The sequence below is a fragment of the Balaenoptera ricei genome, chromosome 5, assembly GCF_028023285.1.
Source record: "Balaenoptera ricei isolate mBalRic1 chromosome 5, mBalRic1.hap2, whole genome shotgun sequence".
NCBI lineage: Eukaryota > Metazoa > Chordata > Mammalia > Artiodactyla > Balaenopteridae > Balaenoptera > Balaenoptera ricei.
In genome coordinates this window covers 26,631,279-26,657,976 of record NC_082643.1, presented here as the reverse complement: position 1 = coordinate 26,657,976, position 26,698 = coordinate 26,631,279, and the positions used below count along the sequence as shown (strand labels likewise).

The 26,698-nt window shown below is 35.9% G+C and overlaps 1 protein-coding gene across 8 annotated transcripts in view; it reads left to right on the top strand.

Moving 5' to 3' along the window:
- Positions 1-26,698, top strand: part of INPP4B (inositol polyphosphate-4-phosphatase type II B) — a 758,305-nt gene that overhangs the window by 606,425 nt on the left and 125,182 nt on the right. For all 8 annotated transcript variants that reach the window (XM_059922536.1, XM_059922531.1, XM_059922530.1 and 5 more), the window contains one exon: positions 16,231-16,408. In XM_059922536.1, the coding sequence (XP_059778519.1) occupies positions 16,231-16,408 (178 nt within the window). The remainder of the gene's footprint in view (positions 1-16,230; positions 16,409-26,698) is intronic.

Sequence of the window (26,698 nt, the reverse complement as noted above, 5' to 3'; positions counted from 1 at the left end):
GAAATACCACATCAGGGAAGAAAGTTCTCCGTAGCCTATAGTGTAGCAAGAATCCAATAAACCAGAAATGGGAGAACTGGATGCAAAATCATACCACTACCTCTGAAATATATTCATCAGACAGTATCACTAACCACTGCTTAATTGGGGGGGTGGGGTTTAAAACATAAATTAACATTTTTCATTAGTGGTATAAAGCTGAGATATCTAAGCAAAACGGTCAGAGTTTTCCAACTCTTCTTTTTATGTACTTTCTCCAGTAACATATGAGCAGACTAGACAGCAGTTACAAGTATATTTGTTTTCAAACCCTTCACTTTCATGCTTAAGACAAAGATTTTCATTTCTTTTATGAAAGGGAATGAGTGATTCAAATGTATTCATTGAAAGCAATAAGACTGCATCCATGATTTGATATTTGAGAGCCAATTTTTTTTCCCCTGCTTGGAGGTCTTTCCCTGTCTCTACCTTGATCTCTGGGTTTTTCTCAGAAATTTATCTTGTCACTCACTGGTAGAGCAGTTTAGAATCTGAGATCATAACTCTGTATAAATCCATGTCTCATGTCATATATCTTTTAAATAGAAATATTTTTTATCTTTTAGTGATATATATTTTTAATATATTGCTTTCTATTGACAATTTTCCAATTTTGTAAATATGTTTATTGGCAAATGTAGAAAAGTCAAAAGTAGGAGGTTAAAATCACCCATAATCGCCCTTCTCAGCAAGACAGTTACTGAGATCATATTGGTACAGTCTCTTCCAGTTTGTTTTTCCACATGTAATCTACATTTTATGTTTTTTTCTATTATAAATTAAAAATTCAAAATGGCTTAAAATGACTAATTCTTCAAAATACATAAATTGAGTGCTCTCCATTTAAAAATCCTGATGTGTTTCTGGTTTTTGGAAGTCATGCCCAATACAACAAAGCTACTATATTTAATAATATCAGTCTTACAAGTTATAGCTAAAATTCATCTCCTGTTCACTTTCAAATACATTTTTCCTTTTTGGAAAAAACACTTTATAGCACCAAAAAATAAAGAAATTTTAAAAGTATAATAAAATCATACAGACGCTGTAGAAATAAGAAGTGTGAATAAAAGCCCTGTTCATTCCTTTTTTTTTCTTTTGAACTGTGTCCAGTAGTTGACAACATATCATTTCCAAGGAGATAGCAATTTAATTTTTGTGTTGATTATAACTTGATTCCTTGGAGGTATATTTTCTTCTTCCGGTGAGTCAGTTTCTCCTCGGCCACTCTTAGCTTTCAGCTCGGTTCTTGTTTGAGCAAATACAACGCTAGGTCTGCCAAAACTGTGTACCAGGTTTTTCTCAACAATGTGCACTTTTCTCTGTGCAGCCCCCTGTGCACAACAACAAAATTTCAAGAATAGGTGGGTTTTAGCCCTTACAACATCTATAGCGTGGAGTCAGGAGAGAATAAAATACTTCAATTAAATAGCCCTGCTGAGTCTTGGACATACTCTACAAACTAAATGATGACACTTGCAAAGCATTAAACTAAATGTAATATACGGGAATGAAAGGATTTTTGCTAAGTTGCACATGATCCTAAATGAATTTGTAATGCAGTTTTTCTCCTCCTTCATTCTCTTTTTAACTATACAAAAAAACAATATTTGCTTCTAGCACACAAATTGAAAGAATAAAGAAGCACATAAAGTGAAAAGTCTGCCTTTTCCATTCTCCTTCCTCAGAGTAAACCAATCTGAACAGCTTAATGCATTTCCCTATACAATTTTTTCTAGCTTTCCAACTCTTTGAGTTTTCAGTGATCAGGACACTTTGTCCACACAAACTCAGGTCATGGGAATGTCATGTTCTTGACTTTCCTATAATTCAGTTTACTTTTTCTGGCCTCCATTCTGGGGCAAGTCAAAAACTCTCATCTCAGATAATTCATAAACTCGACACCTTGTATGGATTTGAATCCTGGTTTGGGCACTTACTGGCACTGTGACATTAGTCAAATTACCTCACCCCTCTGTACCGTAGTTTCCTCACTCGTGACACAGAAATAATATTGCTTTACCTCATAGGATTGTTCTGAAGATTTTATGACTTCATATACACCAAACAGTTATAATGGTACCTGGCACATAATGAGGGCTTAATAGATATTAGCTATTATTTATGTAAAATATGTAAACAAGTATTTTTTTACTCAAAAAAATGTCTGACAACCTTTAATTTCAATACATTTAGATCTCATTTTTTTTTCTAAAAGCTAAGTAGGGTTTTATTGATTGAATGTAGCAGAATTATCTAACCAATACAATATTGATGGGCATTTAGATAATTCCTATTATTTGTTATAACTCTGTGTTTGCAAGGTAAACCCTTATTCTTATTCTTATGTTTTTGCAAATTTGTGTCTCTTTTTGATAAAATTCCTAAAAGTGGAATTTCTTAGTTGAAGTGGTTACACTTTAGAGATGCTGTCATACTGCCTTCCAAAAAAGTTGTATTAATGTGCATAATATGCCTAATTGCCCACATATTCTTTTTTAAAATTTTTAATTGAAGTATAGCTGATTTACAATGTTTCAGGTATACAGCAAAGTGATTCAGTTATACATATAGATGCATATATATGTATATAGAGACATATATATTCTTTCTCAGATTCTTTTCCATTATAGGTTATTACAAGATATTGAACATAGTTCCCTGTGCTATACAGGAAGTCCTTGTGCCCACATATTCTTAAGTACTAGGCTTCGTACACCATCTCTGTGCTAAGCCCAGGCATGGCTCTTGAGATTCAGACATGTATTTACCACCATTTAGTAGACAGCTCCACGTTAATGGTATCTTCCAAACACCTCAAAGTCGACATATTCAGTCATCTCTCATCCCCTTATCCTCAAACTTCTCTTGGGGATTGTTTATCTTAATTAAGACACTACATCCATCTAGATGTTCGACTTTGAAGCTTGAAAATCCTTGACTACTTTTCTTCCCTTGCTTCCACTTCCCAGAAAAAAAAAAAAAATCAGTTCCATCACTTCTACCTTCTTATATCTCAGGAAGTCGCTCATTTCAATAATCAATTGTGGTTTAGGATAATCCTAACCCATAGAATCACCAGTTTTTAAATGTCCTACTGCCAAATCTCTTAATCACTCTTCATCCTCCAGACTGGCTCTCATCTCATCCGTTTTCCTCACCTTGGTTGGAATAATATCTCTAAGAGGCAAGTACAATCTTGTGATTTCACCATGTTAAACAGTTCATAGCTGCCTCTTGCCTGGAGAATAAAGCACAAGGTGCATAAGATACTCATGTGTCATCTGACCCTGACTTTTTCTCTAGCTTCATCTTTCTCCACTCACACCATCATCTTCTCCTCTCATACCACCCTCCACGGTGAACCAGACCGAAGTTCTTCAGTTTCAGGTCTGCCTTGAAGTTTTGTTTTTTTTTTTTTTTTCCTGAAGTCTTCTCCAACTCCTTGGCAAGGCCACATCTGCTTTTTTTTTTTTTTTTTTTTTTTTTTAAATTTTTATTTATTTATTTATGGCTGTGTTGGGTCTTCGTTTCTGTGCGAGGGCTTTCTCTAGTTGCGGCAAGCGGGGGCCACTCTTCATCGCAGTGTGCGGGCCTCTCACTATCGCGGCCTCTCTTGTTGCGGAGCACAGGCTCCAGACGCGCAGGCTCAGTAGTTGTGGCTCACGGGCTTAGTTGCTCCGCGGCATGTGGGATCCTCCCAGACCAGGGCTCGAACCCATGTCCCCTGCATTGGCAGGCAGATTCTCAACCACCGTGCCACCAGGGAAGCCCCCACATCTGCTTTTATACAAACATACCTAATTGCCTCTCTTCCCCTCTAGGCTGTGTACTCTGGGGGCATGGACTGTGTCTGTATCCCCAGGAACTAACTTGATAAGTGTTCCTTGAATAAGTATATGAAGAAGTAAATAAAAGAAGTGAAAGCATTGTCTGTCAGAGGAGTAAAAGGATGAACAAATTGCTCTGCCTAAAGAGATCATCGTGTTGGAATTAGGTGACAGAAACATAGGGGCATTTGTGGAAAATGTCTTGTAAGCTTTCAGACAGCCATTTGTCAGCTATTAGAATGTTTGCATTTGCTTGCGCCTCACTAGGAAGTGAAAATATACTTTTATGTGTTCTGAAAGAGGAAAGCTGATGATTTTTATAAAAATAGCCAACCTAAAATCCGGTTCAATATTAGTAATGCAGTGGTGACTTTAACGTTTAAAAGTTGGCAACATTCTTCCAATCACCTACCCAAAAGCTTGTGAAGCAAAGTATAATCTGAAGCAAGAAGCACTGTGTCAAGTGTAACAGTTCAGACTTCTTAAAAATTGAATCTTTCCTTTAAAGAAAATGACTTTAATTGTAAATGAAAACAAGTTTGCTAAATGATCCTAGAATTTAGAGTGATAATAAATTCGGTAAAGAGAACATTGTCTGAAAATGATAAAACACATAATCTTAACTGTGTGATGTCAGAAAACCACTGAGCTTTTACCCTTTAGTTTCCTTATCTGCACTGTGGATGTGGCTGATTTCTGTTGAAATCATTAGATTGTTAGAAAGAATGGTTACAATCTTGAGATTTTTGAGGAAAGACATATTAAGTGTATCATCACTCTCAGGAAGATAATTTGGATAATTTGACTTTACAATTAAATGTTTTAATTTCACACAATTATTAAGATATGACTTCTGGTTTTAGCTCAGAAGAAAAAGTTAATCAATAGGAATATTAGGAGTTAAAATGTGGAATCTATAGCAAACTATCGAAACCTTTTTTTTCTGCTTAAAAAACTAAATATGAAAAGAATATATGGTTTGAGGACTTATTTTCTGTAAATCAGGAGTTGCATTTCTTCTTCACTATAAACTAAAAAAATATTTGGAATCGTGACATAGTTAGGTCATCTTAACTAGTATGCTTTTAATCCAAGGAAGACCTTGTGTACTCAGATTAAATGCTGAGTAATTTTCAGCATGTTCTTTAAAGCTCTCTATTAGCTTAGATATTTAATATCCATCATTTTAGAGGCAGCAAACAGCAGAAAGGAAAGTCATCTACAAATAAATTGCCAGAAAATTTAAAAAGTGCTGTATTTTCCAGAGCTTTAGAAACTAACTCTAGAGTATCTCATTCTTTGCAAGATTATAGTGAAAGTACTAACATTAAAAAATGTACACATGGGATTTATGTCATGGGAAAATCACACAATCAGCTTGTGTGACATGAGAAAAAATAGTGTCACTGCAGAATCTTTATTAGATGGGACCTTGACTAAGCTATTCCAATGTCTTCTCCCCTGTCAAGAGGCTTGCGTAAGTAAGTAGTTATTGCAGTGCTTCTGCTGAAGAAAGGTGGGTTGGCTTAGGGTCGTTTAAGCACAGATGTAGAGAAGGGGATCAGTTACAGAGATATTTTAAAGGACTTGGCAATTGTTTGGACTTTGTGTGTCTGTTTGGAGTGGGAGGTAAAAATCCAGGGGTGTCTAGGAAGACTCCCAAGCTTCTGTAGAGCACACCTGGGCAGGGTGATGCCATTCACTGCTCCTTGGGTTAGGAACTCCAGCAACACAGAGCAGCTGGGAGAAAGAGAGAGAGGCAGAGAGACAGAGACAGACAGACAGAAGGGACAGATAGACAGACAGAGAGAATGAGAGAGAGAGAGAGAGAAGGGTTAAAGGATGGGAACCAAATCTGAAGGACGCTTGTTTGCTGTGTCAAGTCCTGGCTTCTCATCCTATAGGCTAGGCTAGGCTAAGAGGGCTGATTGACAGGTTCTTATCTTGGTATTAACATGATCAGATGCGCATTTTGAGTTACTATGTGGAGAGAACTAAGGGCAAACAATTAGGCTATTATAATAGTGCTGGTGAGAGGAGATGGGTGAGTATGGAGTTGAAGAAGATTTAAGGAAATTTTTACAGGATTTAAATGCAATTGGATGAGGACTTGAGGGACTGAGCAGGGTTGAAGGACTCAGGTTTCTGGTTAATGTAACCGGGTAAATGAAAAATTCACGAGGAAAGGGAATACAGGAAATACACCATGTGTTTACCATGTTTACTTGATAAGATCAGTTGTCTATATTCAATATGAAAAGAAGTTTTGGGAAACAAGAAAGTTATTTGAGTCTGCCTTTTTTTGCATTAAAGAATCTTTTAGATCTTATTGGGAATCTCAGATTACAAATTCCCCTATTTATTTTATCAATGAGAATAATGAGTTTCAAAGACTGAATCGCCCATACAGCTAATAACAGAGCCGGAAAATCAGACTTCGGTGCCCAGTCTCAAGGTCTTCTATATGCATTCATCCTCATACAATCAATAGATTTTCAACACGAAATGTGTATGCTGTTAATGAATGAATGATGTTAGTTTATGGATAACCTTTCTAAGAATTGATTTTTGCTACCCACCGGATAGAAATTTTTTTAAAAGTTGATGCATTTGACCCTTTCTGGGCCTTTATGAGACTATAATTTTCAAAGTAAATTACTTTATCTATACTACAAAAAAGAATGAATGAATTGATGTGGTAATTTGCACTCAGATCAGTTACTATTTTAATCTGCTAATGAAAATAGTCAGTAAAATATTTTTAAGACTCTGGACTTATTGATTCTCTATCTACAGCTTTCCTAAATACACCTCAGGAAAACCACTTATTTAGGAATTATATATAATAAAAATAATTAAAAAAAAATATTTCAGGTATTCAGAGATTCTACTCATAATGGTAACATTTTAGAAACATCTTGAATGAATGATTAAGAAAGCTTATTCTGCATCACTAAAGTGGAACACTATGTAGTCATTTCAATTAGTATGTGGATTATGAGGTATCTAGAGGTGTATATAAAAAGGTACTTGTAATAAAACATGAAATTATGTATACGCAGAGGACAGGTATTGGTGAATGTTTTGGAAAGGATAACAAGTTAACTTAGAGTGGTAGAGATAGATACAGAGTTCTATTTCCTTTAGGACTTTCTTTTTTGTTTTCTATCTCTCCTAGTTGTAGAATAAGAGAAATGTCTTTGTAAAACCCTTTTGCCCCTTCTACTTCTAGCAAATATGGAAAACTAGGTATCATGAAAAAAAATCTCCAACAACAAAACGCCTAGGAAATTTGGATGCAACGTGACATCCTTTTACATTGCTCTTAAATGAAGGTCTGAGCTCTGGGGAATGTAAAGAGCTATAGTACTGAGTGGTTAGTAAACAAACCCTGAAACTATGGCTACCTGGGCGATTTTTGCCTATATTAACAATATAGAGCCTTAGGTTCGCAAGGACTTGTGGGAAGCAGCTATTTATCCCCCTTTTTCTTCTTCTCTGCTGCCAGCCCTGGCTGTAGCATTTAGAGGAGAAGCATCACCACACTCATCCCGTGACTATCTTGCTGGCTAACTCCAGCCTTTTGCTTTTCTCAGCGCATTGACTGAATAGCAGTCGTTAAATATTTGTTGCAAGCAATTTATGGTGAGATGATTTTCAAATTCTTTCTTGTGTCTAATCTGTGTTATAAAATAAAAATCATACATCTTCTCTAATGAGCTTTGTTTTCATTAGAAGATGAGAACTTCAATTATATTTTGTTTTAATATTTATATGCTGTACCTACCATTATTTTACTAAATAAAAGATGTTTCCTGTGTTAGTTATGGGATTGTAATTTTTTTCAAATCTCAAATGGATCAATACCATGTTCATAAAATAGTAAAACACAATTAAGAGTTCAAACTGTGTATTCATAAAGACCTGCATTTGAATCCTGGTTTCTACCATTTATAGTAGTTGTATTTTCTAGATCAAGTTACTTAACCTACTGAGGCTTCAATTCCTAAATCTCTATAATGGAATAATATTTGTTGTTCAGAGAGTTGTTCCCATGACTAAATAAAATCATTCCTGAAAAGAAATTAGCATAATTCTAGGTCCATATTATAGACCCAATAATTATTAACTATTAAAATGAGAGAGAGAGAGAGAGAGACTTGGATTATTAGTGTAAATTCCACAGTATTAATTATTGGCTTTTTTAGAGACCCTCCATAAAAATATCAGATTTAACAGGGAAAAAAATGAAATGGGTCCTAAATATACCTTCTGTTTTCCTGTATTCTTATCCCAGAATCATAATCACCAGCACTATCATATCATATGCTGGGAACACTTGCTTGTTTCCTGCAGCTTTATTGAGGTATAATTGACAAATAAAAGTTTTATATATTCAAGGTGTATAACTTGATGTTTTGATATATGTATACATTATGAAATAAGTATCACAATCAAGCTAATCAGCCTACCCATCATCTCACGTAGTTACCATTTCCTTTTCTTTTTTTGTGGTGAGAACACTTAAAATCGACCCTCTTAGCAAATTTCAAGAATACAATACGTCAGTGTTAGTCACCAGTCTGTACTTTAGATCTCCAGAACATATACATCTTGGGTGAATGAAACTTTGTACCTCTTGACCAATATCTCCCCATTTCCCACTCCCCCAGACCCTGGGAACCAGCATTCTACTCTCTACTTGTGTAGAATAATGTGCAATTGACCTATTTTTTTTTTTTAAATATTTTATTTATTTATTTATTTATTTATGGCTGTGTTGGGTCTTCGTTTCTGTGTGAGGGCTTTCTCCAGTTGCGGCAAGTGGGGGCCATTCTTCATGGCGGTGCGCGGGCCTCTCACTATCGCGGCCTCTCTTGTTGCGGAGCGCAGGCTCAGTAATTGTGGCTCACGGGCCCAGTCGCTCCGCGGCATGTGGGATCTTCCCAGACCAGGGCTCGAACCCGTGTCCCCTGCACTGGCAGGCAGACTCTCAACCACTGCGCCACCAGGGAAGCCCCTGACCTATTTTTTTAAGTGTATGGTTCAGTGAATGTTAATTTATAGAGTTATGTGATCCTCATCACAAGCCAATTTTAGGACATTTCCATCACCTCTAAAAATATCCCTCAGGCCCATTTGCAGTCAGGGGAACATTTACCTTGCAGTGTATTTGGGAATGGTTTCTATTCTTACACCTTATCTTACTCTGTACTTTAATTAGATGTGTGAATGAATGAGGTCCAGGATGGAGTTGAGAAATTTTTTGGATGGGAGGGAATCGGGGACCTGGTTTGGGTGCTACTCCATCACATCTGCACAGAGCAGTGCGCATGAAAATACCAGAAGCCAAACTAGGCAGAAATAGATCTACCAGACTCTTGGAAGTTGGCAGAGGAAATCAGGGCAAGTGAAACCAAGGATAAATGGGAATAGGCCATGGAAGGAAGTGAAAACTCATTGGACTTTGTCATATAACAGTGTCTGGGAACCTTTTGTTAGAGCAAGAATAGGATGAAGGAAAGGATTTTTTATATATATATATATATATATATATATATATATATATATATATACACATATATATATATATATATATATATATATATATATATTAGTTCTAATGGTCAAAAAATCGCAGATAAGAACTTTCAAACTGAAAAGTGGGATGATCGTAGGAGACAGTGTGACCAGAGCCAATAGGCAAATTTCCTTTGAGGGCAAGTTGAGCCGAAATGAATTTTAGGTTTTTCCCCTTTAATTAGCATTACCTGTCACAGAGCTAATAAACAAGAGAGTCAAGCTTTGTTCAAAATGCTGATTCTAAAGTTTCCAAGAAACCAATATTTTTAGAAAGAGTAGTTTCTGAGACAAACATCAATTTAAGTTTAATTAATTAATTAACTCAATTTATACAAGTGAAATCCATAGGAAGTAAACAAAACAAATATTGTTTTCCTTTAAGTTTTTTTTTCTAAGCCACACTTCTAAGCAAAAAAAAAAAAAAAAAAAGAGAGGACGCATGGGGGGAAAGCAGAGCTGTATGTTTTTCTACCTTCTACAGTTTCATGAAGCACATTGTTAAACCCTGTGAAGCCAGAAGGGTATATTCAAGTGCACTAAGCTGTAAATTTTCATTTATTATCCACATGATTCTCTTCTCAGAACTGAAAGCACGTCTGTCCCTCCCTCTGGATTCAAGAAATCGTTTTTTTTTTACAAGTAGTGCTTGAGTAGGGGAAAAAAAAAAGAAGTGGAAATAGTCCTTAGATTTTTCTCCGGAGATTTATTTCTGCTATGGAGTGAGGCACATCACTCCATAGCATTTGTTTCCTGAGCTCATCAACCCTAATCTGCCCATGCCCCATCTCCCTCTGTTTTCCTTCCCTTTCCCCTCCTTCCTCCCCATCATCTCTCATCTGTATTTTTCCATGACTCCATTTGCCAAAATAGTAGCTTGGTTGAGCAAATGGGTTAAGGAGTGGCCTGGGAGAAGGAAGGCACAGATAAATGGTGGAGCAAGTCCTTGGATTTGGGGTGTGGGCAGGGGACTAAGAAAGAACTGCTTTATTTCTCTCTCCTTGCCTGCTTCCCGCCTCCATCCAACTAAGCACAAGTCAAGGATTTCAATGTCTCAGAGTATGGACAGAGGTGGGAGACCAGTTTGAGGCTACTGTAATAATCCTGGCAGTAGATGATGGTGGCTTGCACCAGCATGGTTGCAGTGAGTGTGGAAATACGTGGTTGGATTCTGCATATGTGTGGGAAAAAAAGGCAGAATTTTCTGAAAAATTGGGCAAATATTAGGAGAGGAAGAGAACAGACATTGGCCGCATCAAATGAGCTTGGTGTGAACTATGATGGGGAAGAGGGTAGAAGGAGCTGGTTGTAGAGAATGGGGAGCAGATCAGGAGCTCAGTTTGGAACATGATAAGTTGGAACTGTCACGAGGAGAGCTTTTGCTTTTAATGGAGTTCAGGGGAAAGTCTAGGCTGGAGATGAAGAAATTCGAAAATCATTAGCATAACTGAGGTTTTTAAACCACAAGATTAAATGAGAGTACTTAGGAAGGACATGTAGATAAAAGGAAGGAACACTAGAGGAGAAATAAGGAGGCCCAGCAAGAAGTGACTGAGGTGGGATATACACACAAGAACATATATCATTGTTTTAATCATATTTTGGTTTATGAATATGAATATTATTTCACTATGTGAAATATCTCAAAAATGATACCTCTAGTAGTAACAATATGCACATGAACATATGAGTATGGCTATGTGTGTATGCTAATTAACTGGATATTAAATAATTTAAATAAATATATACTAAAGTGTATATATAGACATACATACATATATACTTTCATTCACTGTTTCATCAATATAAAAATATTATGACACTAATTTCAATTTTTATTATCTGTGATTTGCTATATTATTTATCTCCTATAAAATATTCTTTGTCCAAGCACATATTTTGTCTTTCTTCTGCTTTTGCCTGATTGATAGTTGATTCAAGTGTTTGGATTCAGTTTAAACTTCAGACCACTATAAAATAGAGTTTAGCTATATTCTTTTTATCTCAATAATTAAATTATACTCATAACTTTCTATTTAAGAAGCTCTAACTGTTCAAATATATGACATGTTTAAAGAGTAAGGCACTGAATACGTAGATGAAATTTATGTATACTTAAAATTATTTTGTGGGTGGTGATTTTTTTTTTTTCCATACCATACTGTTTCATCCTGGACGCCAACATTGGCTTTTATTGTGGAAAATGAATCTTTCAGCCTCCGTACGTAAGATGCTCATCGTTAAAAGGCTTAACCAGGAGAACCAATGCCTGCTACATAACTCTTCTCAAATAGAAACTGACTCAGGAACAGGGGGGCAGGAGTTATGGTTAGGTCCCGTGATGATGATTGAAGAATGTATTGGGGAAGGAGAAGAAGAGGGTGGAGAGTATATTGGGAGGGAAAAGATGAAAGGATGATCGGGGCAACACTGGTAATGAGAAGTGAACCAAAGCAATTTGTGCTGAATATAAAGATGGGGTACAACAGAAACAGACTCCTAGACCTAGAGAACAGACTTGTGGTTGCCAAGGCAGAAGTGGGGTGGGGGAGGGATGGAGTGGGAGTTTGGGGTTAGCAGATGCAAACTAGTATATATAGAATGGGTAAAAAACAAGGTCCTGGGCTTCCCTGGTGGCGCAGTGGTTGAGAATCTGCCTGCCAATGCAGGGGACACGGGTTCGAGCCCTGGTCTGGGAAGATCCCACATGCCGCGGAGCAACTAGGCCCGTGGGCCACAACTACTGAGCCTGCGCGTCTGGAGCCTGTGCTCCGCAACAAGAGAGGCCGCGATAGTGAGACGCCTGCGCACCTCAATGAAGAGTGGCCCCCGCTTGCCGCAACTAGGGAAAGCCCTCACAGAAACGAAGACCCAACACAGCCAAAACTAAATTAATTAATTAATTAATTAATTTAAAAAAACAAAGTCCTACGGTATAGCACAGGAACTATATTCAATATCCTGTAATAAACCATAATGGAAAAGAGTATGAAAAAGAATATACATATGTGTAACTGAATCACTTTGCTGTACAGCAGAAATTAACACAACATTTTAAATCAACTATACTTCAATTTAAATAAATAAATAGATGACTAATAATGCACAGAATTGTAAATAAATAAAAAAAAAGATGGAGTGCAAAAGTAGCCTTATAGAAGGCATTATGAAAATGAGAATGAGTTAAGAATAAGAAACTTAGAATAAGGAACTTTTATTGGAGTCATTGTGTAGTGTGATCAGAGGTGTAGAGGGCAACTCACAGTCAAAAAAGTGGCAGAGGGTATTTCTAAAAGTGGTCAGCTGTCCACCTGCATCAGGATTTCCTGAGATGCTTGTTACGAAGACTACAACCTACTACAGCAGAATCTCTTGGTGTTGCCAGGGCACCTGCAGTCTTTATTAAAAATACCCAGGCCCTGACCTCATCCCCGAGTGAATCTCATGCCTATTAAAATTTGAGCACCACTGAACTAGGGTGTAAGGAAAGAAGATGTAAGAAATAAATCTTGGCAGTGTATTTCCTCCAATGGAGAGGAGACTCAGGGAATTTGCAGAGTAGGAAATATGTATAAAAAATTAATGAAAATAGATAATTGTCAGGAATAAAGTAACACTGAACTGCCAGGGAAGTATGATGTGAATCCAGAAGGAAGGTAAAAAAGAGGAGTCAAAAAGAGGGCATAGGAGTGAACATGTGAGGGGCCAGGAATGACACACTCAGAAAGAGGACAGATATGTGGAGAGAAGGAGGGAAGACCACACTGGCCTTGAGAGCTCTAGCTTTCCCAGAGCTAAGCCATGGGAGGCCTACCCATCCCCATAAGATGAAACCAGAAAGCGAATTATAATAACAGAAGAGCAGGGCTTCCCTGGTGGTGCAGTGGTTGAGAGTCCGCCTGCCAATGCGGGGGACACGGGTTCGGGCCCTGGTCTGGGAAGATCCCACATGCCGCGGAGCAACTGGGCCCATGAGCCACAACTACTGAGCCTGCGCGTCTGGAGCCTGTGCTCCGCAACGGGAGAGGCCGCGATAGTGAGAGGCCCGCGCACCGTGATGAAGAGTGGCCCCCGCTCGCCACAACTAGAGAAAGCCCTCGCACAGAAATGAAGACCCAACACAACCAAAAATAAATAAATAAATAAATAAATTTATTAAAAATAAATAAATAAATAAATAAATAACAGAAGAGCAGATCAGTGAAAAGGGACCACAAAGCAGCCCTCACAGGCTGCTTTCTGTGTCTAGTCCTTAGTAAGTCCTATTCTCAGCTGTAAAAAGTGCTGGGTATTAAATATCATCCCCACCCTGGTGACACATCAATATCTTTATTCATTTATTTTTTATTGAAGTATAATGAGTTTACAATGTTGTGTTAGTTTCAGGTGTACAGCAAGTGATTCAGTTACACACACACACACATATATTCTTTTTCATATTCTTTTCCCTTGTAGGTTATTACAAAATACTGAGTATAGTTCCCTGTGCTATACAGTAGGTCCTTGTTGATTATCTATTTTGTATATAGTAGTGTGTATATGTCAGTATCTTTAGACAATCATTTTCTTTGCGGAAATAACATGGAGTTGTTTGATTTACTAAAGACTGCAGTGGATTGAATTTTGTATCCAGTCTGAGTACAGATGATTAGGGGGACATCCCAGTTGATGATTTTTGTTAAAGGCCTCAGCACAGCCCCACAGGAGATCAGATGAGCCAGGAAGAGACAGAGATAATTGGCCTGGACTATTGTTTTCTTTCTCCTCCTCGCCATTGTTACTTGTCATTTGCTTCAGTTTGCACTAAAATAAGTGGTATGTTTTATTTTTAAGCTCCTGCTTCTGAAATTTAAAAAAAATCTACAAGTACTGAATTAAGAGTGAGTTCTCATCAGTGTCACAGGATAGCAATGTGTTTCTTAGCTTTTAGACACCTGTATCCCTCATTCATCAACTTCTTGTCCTATCTCCTGAATAGTCCAAGCACCAAGGTCATGTTTAAAAATAATTGTGAAAAAATAAATAAAATAATAGAAATATTTATTATATTGTCTCCCTGAAGAAACCGATATTTTGCCCTGAAAATCACTAGTGTCAGGGCAAGGGGAGAGTGCTTTCTAGATGTTAATATGTCTTATTGGATGCTAATATTTCAAAATAAGAAATGAAATTATGGGAATGTTAATAATTTAGCTGGTAAATGTAAAGAAAATATTCAGTAAATACTCATTCCGGGTTGCAAGGTGAAATCCAGCAAAGGGCTCATGTGCCCAAGGGTCAGAAAGCCAAACTCTGACAGCAAAGTGAAGATTTATTGCAGGACACCAAGCAAGGGAGGGGGAGGCAAGCCTCAGATCCACTCCAACTTGGTCTTTGAGTTGGAGATTTTTTTAAAGGGGAAAAAAAAAGGGGCCAGGATTAATCATCCTCTTGTGATAGTCCTTAATCCTTAATCGTAGTTTTGGGAGTCAGGATAACTGGTTTATGATTCTCAGACCAGGTGGCCATGGCTTGGGGTCCTGTTAGCTCATCCTGCCCTGGAGAAACAACCTGAGTTTGTAAGTTAATGGTGATATAGACAACAGCAATTTTAGTCATCTGACTGGTCGAGGAGCACAAGATTGAGGTCAGAGGAGACAAGAAAGGGAATAAAGTTTTGGATAGAGACATGAATCATAAATTAATTTATAATTGATTGATAATTAATCAGAATTAATCATAAACAAAGTTCTCGGTAAGGGAACTTTGTTGTGAGGGGACTTGGTTTCAAAGATACTATGAAGAAATCATTGATGATTGGATATAAAGGGATATAACCAAGTGTTGCACCCACTATGTAAATGTACCATCCATGGCCACTCTCTTCTTTTTCTTTGGCTGATGTTTTGCTGTTTTACTTCTTTCCCTGCTGGAATGCCTCCTTTGTTTTTCCTAATAAAACTGGCCAAAGACTCCTTCATTCCATGGAATTCTTACATCCGTAACATGCTTGACCAACTCCTAAATGATGACTATAAAAGTCATTCTTTCATTTGTAATCAATTTTAGGTATTTTTACAAGTCAAATGAGAAACCACAAGGGGAACAAAAACAGTGATGAAAAAAATAGCATAATGGAATTTTTATGCCGTCATGTCCCTTTTCTATCCAATAAAATTCTCCATATGCCCACTTGGCATTAATTTATATTCTCCCCATTTCTCAGGTATTTATGCCCCCTGCCCTAAGTATCATGGGGAAAATATACACAGTAATTATTAAATGCTTGCTCTGTGTCAGGCATTTCACATGAATGATGACCAATCTTACCCACCTCTTAGAACTGTTTGCATAATTATTCCCACTTTCCTGATGAGGAAGCTAAAGGCTGCCCAAGATCACCCAGCTAGTAAGGGATAGAGCCAGGATCTATATTCATATTGGCCTAAATATAAAGGCTCATACTTTTCTCTCTGTACTGTGTGACCTCAAGTTCACTAATAATTATTAATAATATCAATACTAATTTGTTTTGAATGCTAATACTTGATATATGTAATCATGAAGAATCTTCCTAGTGATTGAGCAAGGACTGGATTTATTTCACCTAGTCTTACAAAATATCTTGGTCATTTGACTTTAAACACTTTTCAGATATCATGAAAATCTCTTAGAATAGTTCTTATCTGTTCAATAAGAAGTAATGCTATTTGGAGTTCTGTTTATCATTTGCCATCTGGCACTAAGTGCTGAAAAGTCTTCCTGCTCATTGTGTAACTTGCCTTTATCTTTGTTGTTGCAGTACTGGATACCAGTTTATTTACTATTCACCTGAAAACACAGCCAAAGCAAAAGAAGTTCTCAGCAACATCAATCAACTACAACCTCTTATAGCAACCCATGCAGACCTACTGCTTAATTCTGCAAGCCAGCATTCTCCAGACAGCTTGAAGAATTCTTTAAAGATGCTTTCAGAAAAAGTAAGATCCAAATCATCACTGCAGTGGGGAAAATGAAATACCCAAATCCCCGTTGGTACTGCTTTCTGCATACATTGCCTTTCATAACATCTGGAAATGTAAAATAGACTAGGTTAAAAAGTAAGCTTCAAAGTATTGCCACAGGATCAAAATGAATTGGCCTCATTCTCTTTTCAAATTTTACTGAACATTAATTTTTTTTTCCTAGCAGGAAACGAAACCTATTACTGGTTGAGGTATATTTTCTCTTTTCCTTGACATCTTTCATTTTCTTTGGTTCCTGGTTGTATTAAATGAATTAACTTAGATTTTGAAAATTATTTTCTCTGGTGATCACCTAATTTTTATGCATACGAAGCTATACCTTTGAGTCAGAATGTCACTTCATTTGAGAGCAGAACTTTTATGTGGATTCTTATCAGTGACATGGGGTAGTTCCTCTGACTCAGTTTACTTTCTGTAACATTATCAACTGGGAGAAGGTTCTAAAATTTTCTAAAAGTATTAGTTATTGTTTGAAATGTAGTAGGACCTAGGTCTTAATTTTTCCAAAGTGACTTACATTTGTATATGTAAAGAAGAATGGTAGTCTGGCATGGGGTAAATACTCAGCATCAATTTCCATAATGAATTAAGGCATCTGAATGATATGGAGAGAACCCAGATAGAAAAAGTCAAATTGCAGCTTGAATAGAAATGCAAAGTCAAGTATCCTGGAGTCCAATTCCAGTACACTCATTCGTAACCTCTGCATTCTGAGGACGTCTTGAAATTTATTATGAGATACTTCCAATGAACATGCCCTTGGAGAAACTGACCAAAGACAATTTTCACGGTAACATTTTAGAATAAGATAACAGTGTAGTTCTTTGCGTCCCTGAAGAACAGATTCATAGAAACCTGAATACTATATCTGTATATATTTTTGACTCAGTTATGTTAATTTATAATAATAATAATACCTTGCCCTTCTTTAACGTTTTAAAGTCTACATTTTCACATATTTTTCTCATAGGATATAACCAGTATATATTTTCAGAAAAAATTAGCTAATATGTATTCAGAAAGGTGGGGTGAATTGTCTAATAAATTAAAAAGTGAAAAATCAAAACCCAAGACTTCCAGTTCAAAATGCAACCTTCCTTCCATGCCAAAACAGGTACCTCCATCAAGAAAAGGGAGGAAAAAATTGACCCAAATTTTACAACTACCTACGTTGTCAAATATTGTGCTAGTGACTTCAGTGACTTAGGTTATTTCATTTAATCTTCAAACTGTGGGTCCATATTATCTCCATTTCACAAAGCAAAAGATTGAAGCTCAGAGAAGTTTAAAAAATGTGCAAAGTCATGCAACTAAAGTCAAACCCAGGATTCAAACAAAATTAGGGCTCCGACCCAGGTCTGGTTGACTCCGGAATGGAAACTCTTTCTGGTATCCTCCATGCAATATATGTTTTGATATTTCCTTTTTTAAAAATTAAAAAAAAAAATTGTTAGACAAACTTCTCAACAATACTTAAGTATTCTAATAGTCAATGAATATGTCTAATAGTCAATGAATATGTTATGGCTAAGAAAAAGGGAAAAAAAGTGGAGGGTGTCGCATCCAGTAAAATAATAGAATTTCTTTTTGGGTCGTTTCTGTTTTGGATTTGTAGGTGAGGTGAGGTTTTCCTGGGTTCACCTAAACAGAAAATTCTAGCAAACAGAACATCACTGTGGTGATTTCAGAGCAGTATTTATATTCTTCCTGTGCATTGGACAGGGATTTGTCATTTCATACATCCTTCACATCTTGCTGCAGTGATTTGGGGGCGCGGCAGGGCAGGTATTTTCTCCTCCTTTAATTCAGCATTGCTCCAACTTTTTTCCCTATGTTTTTTTTTTTGTTTGTTTGTTACTGAGTAGACAAGCTTCGTCTACTAAGAAATCTGTCAACACTTGAAATCACGCGGATTTTTTAAAGTTAAATTTGCAAGCCATGCATTTCTTTAAGAATTCATGCCCAGAATTTCAAAGAAGTATCTAAGTTAACAGAGTTTTGCATAGTGTATGAAGACAGTTACTAGCTCATGGTTTAAAATAAACTATGATCCATGAATCTAGCATAAAAGATAAATCATTTTAGTGGCATCTTAAATTTTAGTGTAATTTAATATTAGCAAGATTTAACTTAAAAACATTTCATGTTTAAGATCAGGGACTTGCACACTGTGGGTTAGAGAATAGGTCTTTTCTTCATTGATAGTCCCCTTGTTTCTTTTAATGAATCTGAACTGACATGTTTGGAAAATAAGTTCTTGAGTTGTTTTCTTAGGAACTCATCCACAGGACATAACTGAAATTTCACAATAAAATTTACTATAAATTTTTCATATCCTAATGTGCACAACCTCAATTAAGTTATTCTATTTTTTTTTAAATAGTTCTGAAAAAAAGAATCTTCTGAAGGATAACTGGGTTTGTTTGCTGCATATTAGTTTATGAAAATATTAAAGAATTATTTAATGTTATGATGTAGGTTTATAGCAAAAGACAAACTCCAACTTTACATAACTAATCCCAACAGAGAAAACAAAGCATAAGCCAAATTTTTAACATAAGATATGAAAGGTTAATAATAGAGTGGGATAAAAAAATGCATTTTCCTTTTTTTCTAGACTCAAATTATACAATACTGTGACAAAAAGAAAGGAGAGAGAGAGAGAAAGAGAAAAGTAAAGTAAAGAAATTCAAAATGAAAACGTAAGGACACAAATGTAGGCATGTATCTCATTACTCAGATATATGTGTGACATTAGTTTCAAATGCCCATCATAGTCTCCACTCCATAGAGATTGATAGACCTTGTTTAGAAAGTCATTATTATTATTATTCTCATCACAAAGCAGTATTGAGCACCTAATTGTGTGTGGTATTGTACTCAATGTTGTATGACAAATACTACACAGACATGGTCCTTAATTTTACAGTCTAAGAAATTAAAAGCATGGACTATTTCACAATATGGCAGCTGTGAAATGGTAAACAACAACAAAAAAGGATTTGGTCACAAATAGTAGAGGCTTTGCTCACAATATATTTGAGAAAACCCAACACCTTCCAATTCCTAGTATCTTTTCAACCTTAACATAGTATACCAAAGCATTCTGCTGTATTCAAAGAAAGAAACAAGCATTCCATTCTAAAACTTAACTCAGGATTTTCTTAAGAAATGTTCCGGTTTCCTTAATAACAATGCCGGAAAGTCAGTATGCTAAGAAGTTGAAGATATATATAATATACAGAACATTGATTATGTTGATTACTTAGGTACTGAGAAGGAATTTCTTATTGTTTATTTACTTCCACTACTCTCTCAATCCCAAACTGAGTAAAAGAATTCAATGAGTTTCGTTTGTTTTTTATAGTTGGTGAAAGTATATATCTACATATACACACATACATACATACTAAATTCTAAGGGAACTTGAAAGTAACTAGCGTAAATGAAGGTGAAATTTCAGGATTAGAACTTATGTTTCTTCTTTTCATAGTCTCCCTCATATGGTAAATATTTAATTGGTGAAATAAGTACTGTTATATAAAAACAAAACTGCGTTTATTAGAATATTAAAAACAAGGAAAATAAAGGTAAGAAAGTAAAATAATATTAAGAATGAAACTTATACATAAAATACATGGAATTAGAACTTCTGTTTCTGGCCATGATAGGGTAATATGGATCCTCTCAAATGACAAAAAGACAGCTAGGCAAAATGTATAAAATAATGGTTTTTAGGCATTGGAAAATAGGCAGCATAGGATGATGACAGACTATGTGACCTTATAATTGTCTAGTTTCTTCCTGGAGGCAGTTTCCAGGCTGCAGCACAAGGAGGGAGAAGCCAAACAGCAACTTCTCAAGTTGAGGAGACAGAAAGTGGAGTTCAGGAAAAACCAAGATGGCTAAAATTTGCAGAGCAGAGTACCAAAAAGGAGGGAGCTGCATACAGAAAGAGCCTTGGGCGTCTGTAAATGGGTGCTTTAAAATCTTTACCTGAGTACTGATTTGCATATGCATGTGAATAAACTATCAAAATCCAGGGAAATAAGTACGAGAAATAAGCATACAAAATAAGTCCTGGTGGTCATACAGGACTCGGAATGGTTTATCTCCTGACCTGCAGAGTGAGAAGACTTTGTCATACATAGAGCATTGCATAGGGCCCTCAGAAGGGCATGGCCCTAGTAGTGGGGCTAAATTAGTCCTAGATTAAAGAAGGCTGCTCTTGATTCACCCTAACAAGGCTTAAAAATAAGGTTTGAAATGATCTTACTGAGTCCTCCTGGTGTGAAATGATCTTACTGAGTCCTCCTACTGAGTAACTTAACTTCATACCAAAACAAAACCCAACATTTTTTAAAAGAATACAATAAAATATAGCAACAAGAATGTAAACTCAAAATGCCCCTGGCATTCAACAAGCATATACTAAGCATGCAAAGAAGCAGGAAAGTATAACCCGTAACTAGAAGAAAAATTAAGCAATAGAAACAGACCCAGAAATGACAGAGATGATGCAGTTAGTAGATAAGAACTTTAACATGGCACTTATAAATATGCTCACATACTTACAAAAGCAAAGAAACATATAAAAAGGATGAGGAGAAAAAAAGGAAAATTAAAAAAAGAATCACATAGAACTCAAAGAAAAGTGAAATATAATTTCTGAAATAAAAATATGCACTGGGTGGAATTAGCAGATTGGTCACTTCAGAAGAATAGATAGTGAACTTGCAAACATAGTATTAGAAAATAATTAAATGAAGCACAAAGAGAAAAATAACTGAAAATGATAAAACAGAGGATGAATGACTTATAGAACAATACCAAGAAATCTAACATACATATAATTAGAGTCCTAGAATAAAAGAAGAGGGGAACAGAAAAATATTTGCAGAAATGATGACCAAAATTTTCAAAATTTGATGAAACTATGAAACTACAGATCCAAGAAGCAAAATGTACTCCAGCAGAGTAAATATTAAAAAAAAGAAAGAAACACAGATATTAAATTGCTGAGAAACAGAGGTAAAGAGAAAATTGTAAACAACCAGATAAAAAGAAAAGAAAAAAAAGGCACATTATGTGCAGAGGAACACAAATAAGAATTGTAAAAGACTTCTTATTAGACACTATGCAAACCAGAAGATAGTGGAGTAACATCTTCAAAATACTGACATACATAAAAAGTTACAATTCCATATCTAGAGAAGATGTCTCTCAAAAATAAAGGTGAAATAAAGATCATTGTAGACAAAAACTGTGAGATTTCATACCAGACTTACACTATAACACATTTTAAAGGAAATGATCCTTCATACAGAAGGAAATGATACCATGGAAAATTTGGATCTACACAAAAGAATAAGGAGTGCCAGAAATGGTATGTATGTGGACAGAATTTTAAAAATCAAAAGTTTAATTTACTTAAACATATTTACTCTTTAAAAAAATAATATTCATTGCATGGTTTGTAACTTATTAGTGTAAGCACAGATATATAGGTCAACAGAATAGAATACAGAATCTAGAAATAGACCCATACATATGTGTTTAATAAATTTAGACAGAAGTGCAAAGGAAATTCATTGGGGAAAGGATATCTTTTTAACATATAGTGCAGGAACAATTGGATATCCATATGCAGAATAAACCTTTCCTTATGTTTACCTCACACTTATATAAAAATTGATTAAAAATGGATCATAGACCTTAATATACAAGCTAAAAACAAACAGATAAATAAATAAACAAACATCTAGAATACAACATAGGAGAAAATTTTTTGTCATCATGAACCAAAAAAAAAATATGTAAGACTTCTTCAAAATTAAAAACTTTCAAAATTAAAAACTTTCATTAAAGTTTTCAGAAGACACTATTAAGAAATTGAAAGGGCAAGTCATAGACTAGGAGAAAATATGCATAAAATAGGTACCTGACAAAGGACTTGTGTCAGAATGTATATTCTTACAACTGAATGATGAAACAATTAAAAATGAGCAAAAGAATTGAAAAGACATTTTACCAAAAAAGACAGATGGCAAATAAGCACATGAAAAGATACTCATCATTATTTGTTATTAGGGAAATGCAAATTTAAACTAAAATGAGGTACCACTAACCACCCACTGGAATAGCTAAAATCGAAAGGGCTGAGCACAGGAAAAGTTAGGAAGGATATGGAATAACTGGAACTTTCATCTATCACTGATGGGTACACAATTGTTGGCAGCTTGAAAAACAGTTCATCAGTGTCTCATAAAGTTAAAAGAGATATATATGAGCTATCCATCTCACTCCTAGTTATTTACCCAAGAGAAGGTCTGTTCTGTAGGTACTGAGAAGGTTGTTAAGGGCCTAAGACCTGGAGGCTTGCTTTGTGAAGATCATCCTCAGAGCCAAAACTAGGCTGAGTAAGGACAGAGAGATTTGAATTATTGAGCATCACAATATCAGTAATGCTTTTGGGGAGCTTGATAAAATACAAATTCTGATTCAGTAGTTCTGAGATGGGACCCAGAAGTCAACATTTTAGTGTTGGTGACCTTGGATAACATCCTGAAAAAAGAAGAGTTAAAGAAAAGTAAATCAACCAGTAAGAAGACTATGGAAATATCAACATGGAATGCAGAAAGGGTATTAACTAGGATTAGCTGTGGGGATACAACGTAAGGGTCAATCTTTGAAATTACTGAAAATATCTAACGACTAGAAATCGATCACTGACCCAGAAAATAAGTATTACTGAAAATGATCCAGACGTTTGGACTCAGAGTTGCTGAGTAGTAATGATACCACTCAGATGGAAAACAGGGAAGAACACATTTATTTGAAAAACTTGAGATCGGGCTGAGACTTCTCAAAAAGCTTGCAGATGAAAACCCTTGACCATGCTGATTCAGGAGGTAAGCAGAAATGGATTTTGAAGACCTTGGCATGATAAAAATGATACTTGAAGTTATGGAAGAAGGGGTTACATCACCAATGGGAAAATGCTTTTGAGAATGTGGTTTAAGGTCCCTTGGGGTCCACTTAGCACATTTTGAGTGAGCAGGGGATTATGAGTCAACAGCAGAAACTGAAAAGGTCAGTCAAGAAAGAGAAGCATAAATAGAAGAGTACACTTTACAGTTTTCAGTGAACTCCCGTAAGGGTTTCACAGATCGGCATTGTAATTTTGTACATACTGGGGAAAAGTTGTTATGTGATTTAGCCAAGGTCAAGTGGATAATTTATATAAGCTGCCCAGATGTCAGCTACCTCTCCTGGCTGAAAGTTCAATGTTCTTTGCTTTAGGGAATGTTAAACACATATCAGTGTACTAATGTCAAGAATAACACTATGAAATAATTAAAGTATATCAAATTTTAAGATAAGCAGGATTCTTTTCTTGCCATATACATGACTATTAAAATGATAATTACTTGTTTTATGGTATTTTGTATTGCCGATGAGATTAGGCATGGCCTTGAATTTTTTTCAGTGACTCTAAGGAAATTCTAAATAGAATGGGACTTTGCTTAATTTGTTGAGTTCTCTGGTTTAAAAGAGTATTTTTAAATGAACATATTCTAACTATTCCTCTGGCATTAGTATTCAGGAAACTAGGAAATGTATCCCCAGGAGAAGTAATTTTTAGTAGTTTTGTACTTGCAGATAATTCTGGGTGTTACTTTGAAGGATACTTGTATGAGCGTATGAATTGAACAAATGGCAGAAAGGCAAGAAAACATTTTCTGTTCTTTTTCTTTTTTAAATATAGAGCAAATAAAATAGATTTGCCTTGGGTTCAGAGTTTATGCTTTTTTACTATAATCTTACACCGATATTTTAAATTAATTGCTTTGCCTACCCTTACAATAACATTTAGTCAGCCTTTCTTCTTTCGTTTATTGTAGTTGGAGCTAAGTAAGAAAAGCAAAAAGGCTTTCAGAACTCTGAGTCAATAGGCAGCTCAGAGAGACATGGTCAGCTCCTTCCCTGATGCTTAACTTCCCTGGTATTATCTCAGTTGTAAGAACAGCAATATACAGATGTGTTGGGATTGTGTGACTACATTAATCTCTTCAAGCTGATTTATTTTGATGGTAAAACACCTGGGTCTATATTGGTCTACATTTACCAAGTAATACCGGTCAAGAAAAATTAAGATTTTTTCCGGGTCAGATGGAAATTGTAATGGAATATTTTGCTATTTTCTAACAGAATACGATTCTATGCACAGCATCTGGGTGATCCAGAGAGTTTCCAAGGAGTCAGATACATGTTTCAGTATACACACAAAGTAGAAGAGCAGCTTTTATTGTGTTTGTTTAAGATTTTGTGCGTTATATTCAGCTACCCTCCCCCAAAATTCTAGGTTGTAAAACTACAAGAATCTACTGTATTATCTCCCATGTCTTTGGTGCTAAATCAACCCAAATGAGATTTGAGTAAATTAAGAGGAAACTCTGTGTGCGTGCTATGGGAGGAAATAGTGGTGATTACAAGAACCATAGGAAATTTCATTGGGTGTGAATAGTATTCAGCTACATAGTAATTAGTGAGTGTTATGGAGACTGGAGCTGTAGTAGCAGGAAGTCAAAGAAGTCAAGCTGTTTTGCTCCAAAAATAAATCAAAAGAATTTATTGAAACTATCAAGAAAGAAACAGTTAGGTTAAGCTGAGTGGAAGTAAATTCACATTTTTAATATTTAAATTCACATTGATAGACACATCCATGCTCTCTGGAAAATTATGTAAACAGCATGTTCCCCCATTTTGCTATAACTATACTGACTTGTACTGTCAAGCAACTTTTTCATCCATTCTTTTAATTAAAAAAGCTCTGCCTTAGTTTTATTTTCTTAGTTATTATAAAAATATTTTCCAGCCTCTTATTCTAATATATCCTCTTTTTACCATATTTCTTGTCTACTTACCTTCAAAGTGCCTTCAGTATGACTAACAGATTAAAAGAGTGTTTAAAACATCCATTAAAATTTCACAGGGCAGAGAGTTAACATCAGCGATCGCGGACACAATTAACTATGAGAGCTGGTAGATGTTCAGAACACATGGGGAGCCAGAGTTAGAGAAGAAGGGGAAGAAGGACAGAAGGATCGAGGCGGAGGGTCATGTTGGATGGTGTGCAGTAAGGGGAAATACTACTGAATTTGTTAGAAAACTTTGACTCTGTTCCCTTTGTGCTGCCAATCAGCAGTCTGCCCTAGAACAGATCATCACACTTTTTTCTTAGTTTTTTAATCTGGTTAGTGAAGAAGTCCACTCAACTCCCTTCTAGATCTAGAATTTCACGATCCATTGCAAAGATATAACTATGCAGATATGACAGGGTCTTATTAATTAGGTGCTTATTTTGCACTTGGTTTAACTGGTTTTCTGTAATTGTCCACACTTACAACAGGGAGATTGAGAGACAATTTAGTAACAGTTATTGAGCATGGCACTGCTGACTACATATTGAGAGAGCACCAGTAAATGATTACCGTGAGTTACAGCATTGGTGAAGACAGCATTATATTCAGGAGTGTCTCAGTAAATGATCTGTGATTCAAAATAATGCTGCGGGTTAAAGGGCCCCTTCCCAACAGATTACAAAGCATAAATATGTTAACAATGTGGGTCAGTGCTTGAGTTACTTCTCTACTCTTTGAACAGATTGGTAGGCCATGTGTATGTTAAGTGTACTATAATACAGAAAATCAATTACTGCACCCTGCAGTGTATAACAGGGTGAAGCCATTAAACATTTCATCAGGAAATTGCAGAGTACAGCTGTAAAGTTCTTTATTGTTGGAAAGCCATCATTACGATAGTACTTACTAGGTGTTTACCACCAGCTTGTAAAACTTACATGGCAAGTTTCATGGTAACCTCGTTAACACTGAACATTACTGAAACCACTTGGTGGAGGAGACAGTTTAGAGGGTAGTAATGGGGAATAAAAGCCAAATGTTTTCATGGGGAAGATTGCCTATGTCATCTCTACTGCTGAAATCTGTCCATGATGCTAAAAAGAAAAAAAGGTCTCCTGCCTCTATTTTTTTTGTTTTGAAGAGATATGTCATTCCTTATCCTTTAACTCTGTTTAAAATACAAAATAAACATAGTCTGATCACATTTTCTTTAAAGGTGTATTTGGAATTACTTGAAAGGCACAGCAGGGAGATGGTGTTCAAATGGTAATCCCCAGTGAAATACATCTCCAAAGACAGGATCTGGAACTAAAAGAGAGTG